The sequence below is a fragment of the Platichthys flesus genome, chromosome 17 (genome assembly GCF_949316205.1).
Source record: "Platichthys flesus chromosome 17, fPlaFle2.1, whole genome shotgun sequence".
Classification (NCBI taxonomy): domain Eukaryota; kingdom Metazoa; phylum Chordata; class Actinopteri; order Pleuronectiformes; family Pleuronectidae; genus Platichthys; species Platichthys flesus.
Window position 1 is genome coordinate 16,834,831 of NC_084961.1, and position 13,882 is coordinate 16,848,712.

Genomic DNA, 13,882 nt, shown 5'->3' on the forward strand with positions numbered 1-13,882 from the left:
AAGCATACTTCCTTTTTGAAAAATAGCATTTTCCCAGTGTGCATTGTTTGGTATGAAACCGAAGTTAATATATCAATTTTGTACTGCAAATGTAACAAGGAGGGTCTTGTCGTCTGTGTGTGGTTTGAGCAATCTCATGAAAAAATAGAAATCCATGCTTCATGCATCCCGTTGTGTCCACGCTTGCTGTGTCCTTCATCTGATCCCAAGAATACTTTCTATTTTACTCGCAACCAAACAGGGAAAAAAGTGCTGAAATAAGATTTGGTAAGGAGCAGCATTGGAAATGTTTGACCTTGTGTATAAAACATGGAAACTCAGTGGTCCCATGTTTGTCAGGGTTCAGATAGATTTCCTTCTCCTCATGAGCTGGTGATTGTCTGTGAAGCTGTGAAGACCTGGAGACACAGAGCTGATGGGCGAAGGGAAGAAGCTGTTTTTCAAGGTGCTGGGCGAGATCTCCTCGATCCTGTAGGAAACTGAGCGAAAGTACTGATTGGGGTTCAGCTGAGAGCTGAATGAGTTCTGATGGGAGAAGGCGCAGCCCAGACCTCCCATCCCTCCCCCCGAGCTGCCGAAGTCATGTGAGTTATAGTGCATACAGGAGCAGACTGACTGCAAATCAGTCACCTCCGCCCGGTACGGCTCCCGCCGTTGCCGGCCACGCGGCATCGACTCGTCCTGGATGTGGATGATCATGCTGTTCCGGTTGCCTGCAAGCGAGGCCCGTTCCTCCGCATCCCGCCGCTCGTCCTCGCTGTTCATAGTCAGGAAGCGAAGCACGACCAGGTTGAGAAAGGCCCCAATGACCGTCAGGCCCACCAGGATGTACATGAAGCTAAAGGCCACATACAGCGGCTTCTTCTGGAGGGCCCGGTTCTTTTGGAGGGCCACGAAGTCCCCGAAGCCTATAGTTGTTAATGTGATGAAGCAGTAATAGTAAGACTGGAAGAAGCTCCAGTCCTCGTAATGGGAGAAGGCAGCCGCTCCTATGCACAGTGTGCCAATGCAGGAGAAGAATCCCACGGTCACCATGTTCTCCATGGACACGTCGGTGATGCTCATGCCGCAGCACTTCTTGATGCGCTTCAGGAGGCATTTGACAAAAGTGTTCATCCTCTCACCCAGGCTTTGGAACATGACAAGAGTCAACGGGATTCCCAGGACGGCATAAAACATGCAGAAGGCCTTCCCTGCGTCGGTCCCCGGCGCTGCATGCCCATAACCTGAGGAGAGAGGAGACAGACACCAGAAATTAGTGAGAGAAGGAATCTAGCAGCGTGTCATAGGTGATACCCCGCCCTCCGATCACCTTTTGTTTACAAACATGACCAAGCACGGAATTTGTCTAAGAGTCTGCGAGTGCTGCCAAAAGGGGGCATTGAATATGTGCATGCCACAGAAATGTTTCTGCTCATTAATATTATTTGGGCTCAGAGATTGTGGCGGAGAGGGGCGTCCAATTAGTCAGAAGTTTCCGGTGAGGTAGAAGAGTTCGGAGGAGGGAGTGGAAAGGAGTCATGGAGGAGCCAGTGAAGCTTTTAGCTTAATTAAACTTTATCTTTAGACCAGAAGCTGCTGACTCACACACACACAAAAAAAACACACACATACACACACAGACTTTAAAAATCAACCGGTGAGGACAACAACAGGATTCATACACTATACAAGTTTTCAAATGTAATAATATAAAGTATGTTACGTGCTTTGCAGGTTTTTATAAAAAAAAATGACTTCAGAGATTTCATTATTTATGAGGCTAGTGCTGTTGAATATACAGGGATGAAAAAAAGTGTGTCTCACTGATTGTCTCTCCTCCACCTCAGCCCATAACTGAGAGTATTAAACATGAAAATCAGGGCCAAGAGACTCCCACCATCAGCTGGCGTGTGTATCACTTCAACAAGTGCCTTCCAAATGGAGACACAGTATTTTCGGTGCACCTTGCAGCATTTTTCTTTGGACGCGTCTTGAGCAAGTTTTGTTTTGTGCTTTCAAATATTGATTCTGCGTTTTCCCATCCGGCTTTCCACCCACCGAAGCACGTGTTTCCGTAAGAGCTTCTTGCTCTCGCAACCAGAGCACTTCTATATGTGCAATGTGTGTTATTGGCCCGAGGTCATCAGTGGAATTGAAAAAACATACTGTAATGGTACAGCAGTTAGTTTCACATTATCAAGGTTTTAAAGGCAGACGGAAACATTTGATGATTTTAATCTTTTTGATATTCGTTTAGAGTGACAAATTTTGGGGTCAAATTTTATGTGTGTGTGTGTGCGTGAGTGTATTTCCAGCTTTTGGAGCAAAACACTTAACCTTTTACTGTTAAAAGATTTGTCTACATATTGGCAGACATTTTAACCTTGTTACTATTATATCCTTTAACTGAATGAGGGATTTTGTAAGTATTCTTCAGTTTTAAAGATTATAGCTAAGCAAACAGCTCCCCTGGCAGCCCCACCTGACCTGACCTCTGTGAGGAAAAACACAGCATTTTAAGAGGGAAACAGCTTCATTCTGTTTATCAGTCTTAATTATCAGGCCCATTTGTTTTGGAGAGGTGGAGACCTCTGCGGATAATTAGGCTCCTAGCAAGGAGAAAGAAAACCACACTCCTGAAGCCTGAAGCAATCCAAGCCTAAAAGTACAAGGGCTATGAGAAATATCAAATCCTGCAAATCTAATGAAATACTGAAAAGGGGATAAATGTTACAAAGGTTGAAGGTTAGGAAAATGACAACTGAACACAGTTAAACCATCTTCAATTGAGACTAAAAAAAGAATACAGACTCCAGAGCGTTTAATGATATAAAAACAACCTGTTTTGGAAGCAGCAGCTCTTAAGTCTAATCCAATCTTCACAATCTTAACATGTTGGACTGCACCTACTAAATGTATAGTTCATGTGACCATGTGTAAAATGAGGATGTGCAGTCATTGCAGTATTGTGTCTTCAGTCATTGTAAAATGAAGACCATAATTTTTCAACCCAAACTATTAACAATAGCTGGCTGGACTCGAATGGGTAGTCAGCAGTTCTAAGCAGCTGTTGCTCATGGAAAGCTTTGAGACCTGCAGCTTTTATTCTTTAAATTTCAAACAAACCCTCTGTACTCTACCTGTTCAGCAGACAGACACAATTATCAATTAGCTGCTAACATCTAGGAGCACTGAGCAGATAAAGACATGAATATTTCCCCCTGGAGCGTGTGGAGACAAAAATAAAGTGGAAGAGTGAATATGTCATGTGCATTCACAAGGTGCCAAGATTCAACCTCCTCCAGGTCCTGTAGCCACTGCAAACAGATGGCAGAGGCCTCACAATTAAAAAGGAGGGGAGGTCAAAGATATTAGGAGTTCTAATTGGGGCTGAAGCTCTCCAGAAACTCAGCTTTCCTCTGGTCTGACTAAAGTTACATGATGCACCTGCAGAATGTGTCATTACACGGCTGCTTTATAGAATGCTGGTAGATCCAATACGATAAAAACTAAATCAATGGGAACCAGCATGAGGATTAGTTCCCCTCCTCAGCTTTGTTGAGATGATACCTCAGAGATAGCATTGGTATTAGAGTGGCTGCCTAATTCACTGCTAGATCAGTTGTAAAGATCGGACTCTGAAGCTACTGTAATATAAACAGAGCAAATGGAAGTGGAAGAACAATCCAACTCTTATCTCCATGTCGGACTCCATGGCAACAATATTTTTCTTGCTTGCACCCCCCAAACAACGGCTCCCTTTTATCCCCCCAAATAGAAGAAAAGGACTATCATTCAGAATTATAAAGTAGTATGGTGCAGGATCATCGTTTACTGGCATTGATAAGGCTCAGAATGTCCCATCAAAATTGGTCTGATATTCCTGAAATTCTGACACGCAAGTGACATGTGACATGTATTAAAAACCACAAGGACAGTTGTCTTAGAGGGTTGGGTTGAGGAAAGGTTAGAGTCAGACTGAATAAGGCCATAGGCACCAGAGCAGCAAGGAGTTCTCTACTCTTTATTACTCTAAGTATATGTCTATAGTGTATATTCTTTTTTACCTATTTTTCTCCATTCATTTCCATTGATGTATTCACAAGTGCGTTTAACTTTTACTTTTTATTTAATAATACTAAGGTCATACCATATTTTGTTTTATTTTATTACCATGTCTTATTATTTCATTATTTTTTATTTAATCTTTTCTTTGCTTTGAACACATTTTTAAATTGTGCTTTTTGATTCTACATGGATTTCTTTTTAAATTCTCATTGTTTTTTTAAATTCCCTATTTGCCCTTGAATCAATCTCTCGGTATACAATTAAATTGCCTTAAACTCAAAAGTAGGATAGATCCCTCTTCACCCTGAAACAGAATTATCTAAACTGAAGGTCAACTTTTCAAGGAACAAAATTATGTCTTTACACATTAACCAGGTTTCTAAACTCCCTCTAGTTATTATCATGTTACTGTACCTCCAGCATATGTCACCTGAGCAACGTTTTAGTCAGTGGGACCCGGTGTGCAGCCTGGAGATTAAAATCTAAATACTACCTGAATATTAAAAATCAAAAACACAGTGACGTTAAATGCACAAAAACCTGCAGAACCACTGGTCGGCCCCTGAAGGTGGAGCTCAGTGCAGGAAGCTGCTGGATGAGCCGCAGGTCATCAGCCACTAACTGGGTAGTGCTGGTGCGTGCCGACTGCAGATGAGCTGATTGAATTCTTTGAACAATGAGCAGTGATGTGAACAGCACTTGCACGCATAAACGTGAGTGGATACGATCCACAACATTGATAATCTTATTTAAAATATCTAAGACACACAAAACTTACTGTTCTTCTATGGAACACTGGTAGGATATTAACAGTCAAATGCTTTGTGGAAAAAAGATAACGCTATGAAGCAACTATCTAACGAGTGGCTTTATCTGGGTAGAAGATATGAACAATTCATTGGGACTCTTCAGTGTCTACTCATCTAATTTACGCAGGAGGAAAAAGTATTTAACACACTTTGCATTCTGCCTGTGAAAAATCAATTTAGATCAAAGTAAACATCATGTGCAAGAAGCAGTGCAACATGCTTGTGGCTTCCTACAAGTGTTAGTAGATTACAATTACTGATTTGCATTCTGCACAGCCATCTGTCTTCCTCCACCCATGCTCAAAATTAGCAAATTAATTGATATTGATCCTTATTGCTCAAATTTGCTCTCGTGGAGTAATTAGGACATAATGAAATACAGTGGGGGCTGCGAGGAAATAAAAACTCTCATTAGATTTTAACGGCGCTCCTCCGCAGATCATCTGTCAACGCTGTGTTTTACACTGGAAGACATTACACTGACTAACAAACGGTTCTGTTTGGACGAGCTATTTGAGGTTCCTGCGCGACTACCTCGCTCTCCACAGCCTCTCCCTGCCAGAATGAAAACCGGAGTGTATTAGGTATCGATTGGAAAGCAGGGTTGCCACACTTGTATGTGTTTCCTGTTAGGACTTCAGTTTTTAAAGTTTAAGACTGGACAGAAAGAAGAAGTGGCATCTGGATATGTAAGAGATAACACTAAGGAAGTCATGAAAGTACTATATTAAAGAGGAGAGAGAAAAAAAATGAAATCAGTGATGAGGTATTAGCTTGAGCACAAACATTCATTAGTGTCCCTTACCTTTCCAAGGCAATAAATACAGGATGATTAACTGGGATTTACAGGGGCTCTGGGAGACGACCTGCACACCTATGAAGAGGATATGAACTCGTAAAAGTAATCATCTGTGACATTTTCATTTCAAATAATGGCTACTGTTCCGTCATGGTTCGGTTGACGAGTTATTTATGTTATGTTGCTTATTTCATAATAATTCCACAGGTTGGGATGCATTTCATGATTAAGTGTGAGTATTCTCCTTTATAGATTCCACAGAAAAAAACTACTACATAGGCCTCCATAAGTCAAATGAAAAAGATAATGACTACCTAAACTGCACTCAGAGAGCAGTCCCCTTAAAAAACAATGTTTAATTCAATAGACCCAGAATTTTATTTGGGTATACACCAAATTCCGCACCCATTAAAAATCAGTGAACTTAACATGTCAAATTTTCAAAATTCATCAATTATTCCCTCAAAAATCTACAGTGAATTGAAAAACATCCTATCTCTCAATGTTAATGTAAGAAAAAAATTGTAAAATTGTATTTGTAAAATTGAATAGTAATCTCTCCTGATAGTTGTTTGCCTTATCCTGCTAACTAACAGTCAAAAACTTAGAAACAAATGCAGATGAAATAGTAATAAATATTATATCCTCCTTAGCAGAGGTAATAATATATATTTTTTTATTATAAGTAAATCTTTGCCTATATTTATCAACACCAGTCTCCTAAAGTATTTCCGTTAAGTCGTTAATGGGATGTGTGGTTTTCTGTGGCAGCGCGGCACAGTGTAATCTGTTTGTCCTCTTATAATGACTATATTATCTGCTGTTGTCTTGGGAACTGACATATTTGCTCTGCAACACAGACAGCCCTGCTGCGCACAGGTGCCTTTGTGCTCATGTGTGCACAGGTGAAGGTGCGTGTCTGTGCACAGCACAATGTGTAGCGCTGTCGAAACAGACTCACGCTCTTTAATAAATGTTAAAAGCACGAGAAAGGCTCTGCCACTCAAATATTACATCAAAAGTCACCTTTTGGAAAATGGTAGGTTGCGCTCTCAATTCATTTCAATTCAATTTCATTTTAATTGCGCCAAAACATAATAAACATTATCGCAAGGCATTTTAGAAAAGAAGGTCAAGACCTTAACATTTTATAGGCATGCAGAGAGGAGTGAAGACGGACAAGACCATGGGACGTGTGCTCCTTTCAATCTATGTTCTCTTACAAGCTTTAGTGGGAAAACTTTGATTGTAAAAGCACACCACTGATCAGAAATCAGCAAGATGTGTGTCTGTAACACAAAGTAACACAATCTGTTCATGAAGATGCTGTAAATTGCAAATTTAAATCCGAGTTTTGGAAGCGCAAAAGGAGTGTTTGAAAATGTTGCTTTCAGGACAACTGACATGTAATAATTACAGAAATAGCAGTTAAAAATAATTTACTCTATGGCATCGTTCCACAGGCCCGGCTTTTGAAATGAAATTAAACAGAATCTATCGACCATCTGTTAAAAGTGAAGCATGAATAAATATAATGAGATGATAAACATGTGAACGTGTGTGAGTGTGAACTTAAATGGATGATAATTTGAGTTTAACATAGTGCAGCAGTTTTCTGTATGACTGCACATCTGTTGAGTCACTCTCCAAATGTTTGAACAAACCAGAGTGGGAAGTGTGATAACATGTCTGCACAAAGGTGCCGCCTGAAAATAATTCTAGTGTCATTTGAAGTAGGAAGAGGTTTAAACTTTAGCTCAATACACAGTCATATCATCACCTTTTTACGCAACCCAAGCTACTATCAAAAGGCTCTATTTGAATCATCCAGGTGCACAGTGCACAGCACATGGTGCATTTAGGGTGTCTCCAAATCAAGTTTTGCTGGTTTGATGGAAAAACGGGTTGCGGCACCGGGGGCATGGTTCAAAATGGTTGTACTGAGTCTCTTAGCTCATCATGTGTGTTTTAGGTTTTGGAGTGGCGGCGGACTAGTGGCAGAAAAATTGGACTATGGGCAGAAAGTTAAGGACATTGGACTGGAAGGTCTCTTGTTCAACACTTCACAGTGACAATAAAACATACCTGGATGGACAAATGTCCAAAGAGCACTCTCCCTACCCCCACTGTCTAAGTGTTGTTGTGATGTTCACCAAATGGGACAAAAGCAGAGGACAAATTTCCCTCAACTGCATGTGGTGTGAATGTGCATGTGTTTGGGATCAATAAATGTATCTTATCTTACATGCAATGAACCCAATAAGCACAATGCACGTATGTTGTTATCTCGATAATGTGAATCTGTTATCTTGATAATGTGAATCTGCTCTATCTGTAGAACATGACCGTCTGCACAAAACATTTTGACAATCCGCTCAAAGGTGATTGTGATCTTCAACTAGATAAATGAAACTCTTTCATGCAGGTGACACTAAATTTCAAGACTGACCGAATTCATCCATCCAAGAGTACTCAAGACTTGTCACTGAAAACTCAAAATCCTCAAGCTGGCACTGGAAGAAAAGTCTCAAGTCACGAATCTGATTTTGAATCTACCCACTGGGGACCGTGAATGTCTGTACAATATATCATGGCCATCTATAAAACATGGGCTGAGATTTTCAGTCCTAAACAACGTGGTCCCGGAAGATGATTGTTGAATGCCAAGGAGCAGAATAATAGACAGATACTACATCAAGATGTATATCACCACATCAAGAGACTGAAATAAATATAATCCCTCAAAGGACATGCAAATGCATTTTCCAGCCATCTCAATTTATTAAATACATCAAACCCCCTGTGTCTCTCCACATATCCCATCCAAAGTGCCTCTAATGGTTTACACATTCATGAATATAGCAAGACAGCTTTCATCATAAACTGCATGACTCAACCTTTGTTTGTCTTCAATCCACTTTACTATGACTTATTTTGAATGTCTGCCGACACCCACAACGTGAGCTTCATATGTCCGCCTGAGCGAGTGTGACTCATTGTTGCTCCAAGTATAAATTGACACAGCTGGCAGCCTAAATTAAATTATTACACATTTCAATTATTATAGCATAAATATTAAAGAATGTTAGAAAAAAGGATTTTAATGATCCAATGAGGGTTTCATGAATTAACAAGCTACACATACTGAGAGTCTGAGATCCAGCAGACACTCAACGTTTATCCTTAAAGCAAATGAAATCTGCAAAGTACTTTTTTGTAACATTAAGTATTCATGATCGGATTAAGAGACGATCAAAGTAACGTTTGGAGAAAACATTCTTGGAGGCTATTCATGAAGAGTTTAGCAAGGTTAAACACAAGCCAGCAACCGCATTGGTTTTAAAGGGGATTTGTTTTTGTGTATCGCTGAAGGCAAAGATGAACGCTGTGCTTGTATGAACCATTAAATTCGTAGTCTGTAAAATCAAAACAATGAGCAATGAAAGGTGCTAAAAGGCTCAGTGAATCAAAAGCTGATAAAATAAATCGATGTGTCTTTACGTCAGCAAGTTAAATCTTCTTTTCTCTCTCTTCCTTTCACCTCGGCCGGGTGTCCCCAAATTAATCCACTTCCTGTATACCTGTTGTTTCAAAATAGAAACCTCTGCAAAGTTCTGTGATTGAGAATAGATGATGCCACTCCAAAATATATATAGTGGAAAAAAAGATGTAAGAAAAATGTGTTTCACTATAAATACACTTCTAACAATAAATGCCATCAAAACTAGAAAGAGCTGCATCATATCTTTATTTTCAATTGGACTGATAGCATACATTATTCATGTAGAACACACTTTGTTATATTAACACCTGATTAGAACAGAAACATAGTTAATATCTGCCTAACACTTGATCCTCTAATCACATCGTTTTGTTATGAGAGTCCGACAGAGTAATGGATAGCTCAGTCTGTTTTTAATTTATTTTTACAAACAGCTGGTTATATAACATGTATCATCCATTATTCATGACACTATCAAGACAGTCCCTCATTAGCACCCACACAGAGCCTGGGTAGTTACTCTACAAGTGTCAAGCAGTTGCTTAAACCAGCACCTTTTGCTTGTTTGATCCCGGGTTAATCTGCCACGTCTTGCTTCAGGCGCCCCAGTGGCATTAATAGCTGCAGGCCGTGGCATTTTAATGAAGGTCAAGAAGAGCAAGGAGCCCAGAGGTGAAAACACCTTGTTCGGCTCTCGTCCGAGTCTCCACCACGTCACCGACAAGAGCTTAATGTGTCGGAGGAGCGGGGACACCATGGTTACCTGCTACAGACAGGGCACCTTTACTATCAGTGCTTTCTGAAACACTAATTCTGCTCACAATTCCACTTTGTTATGGTGCCTGTCCTCGCCGCTCTATTGTCAGGGAAAAAATGTCAAACATGATATTCTGCGTCAATGAAGAGGCAATTCCAGAGATATTAGAGACGTCTGTCTGCAGCTTAGAAAGATCACATTTACATTTTAAGCGTTTTGTCCAATGTTGTTATTCAGAGGACATCAAATTAGAGCAGAATCCTGTTTGTGTGTTTCATCATCCAACAGTCTGACAAATTAATGTTTCTTATGAACAACTTTCTTTATACATAAGTGACTCAAACTGCAGCTTTTCTATGTATGTCTAACAAGAAAATGTTCCAGAGATTAATCACCTGTCTCAGGAAGTCTTTCTTGTACTCACCCAATTTTGAATAAACAAAAAAAAAAGGTACAGAACAGCATTTGCTTACTTTGTTCCTTTGTTGTTTTGTGCTGGGCAGGTAATATAAAGTAGATTTATCTCTCTACTATATCTACAATTTCAGCTGGGGCAAGGCAGCCTGCATTCAGGTGAACTAAGTTGAACCTTCATCTACAGTTGCAATCAGAAATATTCAACCCCCCAAAGATTTTAAGGATATCAATTAAAGTAGAAAGAATCTTGTTCTTTGATCAAGATTCTGCTTCGGATGCCTTCTTTATGAGTTGAGTGATAAAGAAAATCAACACAGAAAATGCATGATGTAGTATTTGTGTGTAGCAGTATATTTTGTTAAGATAGCCATGTCACAATTATTCAACCCCTATATAATATTGTTGTTTTTAAAGCTGTCTGACAGTTTTTTTTGTCCTAAAGTTGAGTTGAAACATTATTAAGCCTTTGGGAACTCTATACTGATCCTTCATTTGCTTCAGCTGTGATGCATATATAAACCCTACCCATGAAGGTATTCAAGGTGAGTTGCAATCATGGGAAAGACAAAGGAGCTTACACAAAAGCTGAGAGAGGAGATTATTTCATCACAGCTGAAAGGCCTTGGGTAGAAGAAGAATTCCCCAAAAAGTTATATTCCAAGAGACACAATTGGGAACATTATAAGGAAGTTTACAACTGATGGAGCAGCTTCGAACATGCCTGGACATGGAAGAAAGCCCAGCATTTCATCAAGGACCCTCAGCAACTTAGTCAGAACAACTCAGATAAATCCCTGTGTGACTGCAAGACACCTACAGGATGACCTGATGAAGGCTGGTACAAGTGCTGCAGTGGCAACTATAAGACGTGCACTGAATAATAAAGGACTTAATGGCCGGCTCCAAAACGCACTCAGCTCTTGACCACAAGCAACATCAAAAGTCGACTAGAATATGCCAGGAGGAATTTGGATAAGCCTACAGAGTTTTGGATGACAGTTCTATGGACTGATGAAACCAAACTGGAACTGTTAGGACGTATGGACCAGCGGTATGTCTGGCGTGTGAAAGGACAGGCTTATGACCAGAAGAATACCATCCCCATAGTCCAGCATGGAGGTTGGTCAAAGATGATGTTGGGCTGTTTTTCTGCGGAAGGAACTAGCAATCTTTATTGTGTACATGGCATCATGGATTCACAGAAATACCAGACCATTTTAAAGAGGAATGTGATTCCTTCTGTTGACAAATTGAACCTTGGTGATCATTGGACTTTCCAGCAAGACAATGATCCAAAGCAAAATCTCCAAGTTCACCAAAGCTTGGTTGAGAAAAAGATCCTGGAACGTCCTGGAGTGGCATTCACAGTCACCAGATTCAAATTTGATTGAAAATCTTTGGTGGGATTTAAAGAAGGCAGTTGCAGCATGGAAGCCATCAAACATCACTGATCTAGAGGCTTTTGCACTTGAAAAATGGGCAAAGATTCCAATCGAGAGGTGTAAGAAGCTTGTCCGCACTTACCGAAAACATTTTTTAGAAGTTATAAAAGCTAGAGGATGCGCCACAAAGTACTGAAGCTGGGGGGGTTGAATAATACTGCACATGCACATGTGTCCAAAGAGTTACATTTTTCATTTGAACTTCAAAGTTAAGTCAACTTCTGTTGTCAAAATAATTAAATTACGCATCAATAAATATCTTTTGTTGTTTGATGAGGTTTTTTTGTCGTTTATTGTCATTATCTGTCATCATCCACATCACTATAATGTCTATTTAGGTGAGGGGGTTGAATATTTCTTTTAAAAAAAAGGCTCAACGTTTATTATGTTGCTGCAATGCTTTATATCACACTAAATTACAATTGTTGTATTGAAAAAGATGTGAACTTGGATCTGAAGATATTGTCGACAGCTTAACATCTGGAAAGTCGACATGTAATGTATCACATTCACATAACCTGCAGACTGTTTTATTTTATGAAACACGTTGTCTTAGAAATCTTCACTGCAGATAAACCAGGTAGGATGAACACAACGCTTTCTAACTTCACTCTGCACCAAAGACTGTTCATAAAGCTCTGTTCAAAACATCCAGCAAACAAACAACAACAAGTGACAGTAGATTGTGGAGCTGTTTGACTCACTAATGACCAGGAGTAATTCCGAAGTAGCTCCAAAGTATTAACACAAGATGAGAGAACAGAACATTTCAAACAGGCAGGTTTAGAACGGACTCTCCAATCGTGGCAGCAATAGCTAATGTTGTCCCATTTGATGCTGGGCAGGTAATGTACACTGCACTTATCACAAGAAAACAGCTGCAGCTGGAACCAGGACAGACGCAGCGAATGAACCACAACAATAAAGAATGTCAGGAAACACAGCAACAGTGAATGGAAAGATTTTAAAACAGTCCCCGGAGCTGCAGAGTTGGGTGACAATCAAATGTTAACTATTAACCTGAAAAAGTCCCAAATTATTCCATCCAAAATTGTTTGGAAAATACAGTCAAATGGAGGACAACAGTCGGTGGCACTAACTTTCCAGGCAGGTGCCATTTATTCTTGCAGAAAATGAGGCCACAATATGATGACATGATTAAAGCAGCACCACTCAAGCGTCAAATGATCCAAAACCTCACTACTGTTTCTGTTTGTTTCATGTATTCATTTGAGGAAGGTCACAGTCTCTGCCTTTGCTTTTTTATCAACCAACTTTCCCACCTCTGCCAGGTATAGAAATATTGACACTTATTTGTTTATCACTTCTTTGGGGCATTTCTGCTCAGCAATTGAAAATGCACACATACACACAGGTAGATGAAAATGCAATCACATAAAACTATTTATGCATCTGTAAAATTGTGGTTTGCTGTATTTATTTCCAGAAACCAATCTCGGCTCTTGGCACCAGCTGAATGTAAACTGCAGTCCAACGTGCCCCACTCTCTACTGACCCCGCCACTTGAAAGACTTCCTGAGAAATATCTTGTGTCATGTTGCTTCTACTGTTTCTACTAGAGACAAAAATGACCCGTGTCCATTTGTTTGTCAGCTCGCGGGACTATTTTTTGGATAATAAACATTTTGGGCCCTATTGTGTTTGCTTTCTTACGTCTTAAGCCTAATGTATACATGGTAATTTAAAGATATGTATGTATCTTAGATATAATTTGATATACTTATGTAATTGTATTTTTAAAAACATTAAGAATTATATATAAAGTTATGTGAAATATACATAAATATGTTGATATTAAAAAGCACACACTTGACTAAGATTTAAACATTATTCTAAATGACAAAATACAGACAAATCATTATGTGTTAATAATGACTAGTGAGTACCAAGCGGCTCCCGGGCTCCAGCTCATTTCATATTTACACGACTCCTGTCAGGGAGTGGAGGTGTTCTCAAGGTCACAGGAGCACCGGCATCAGCAATTAAGCTTAAATAAGCAGGAACAGATTCTGAACACGGACGGTCATTGTGTTTTTGTGTGCCAGAAAGAAAATGCGCGACCAGCTGGATTAACAGATGAGTGGA

At 39.8% G+C, this 13,882-nt stretch overlaps 1 protein-coding gene across 1 annotated transcript in view; it reads right to left on the reverse strand.

Annotated features, from left to right (window-relative positions):
• Positions 1-13,882, reverse strand: part of kcnk9 (potassium channel, subfamily K, member 9) — a 36,787-nt gene continuing 22,905 nt past the window's right edge. Inside the window, exon 2 of the mRNA XM_062410141.1 lies at positions 1-1,226. Within this exon, the coding sequence (XP_062266125.1) occupies positions 343-1,226 (884 nt within the window). The 3' untranslated portion in view covers positions 1-342. The remainder of the gene's footprint in view (positions 1,227-13,882) is intronic.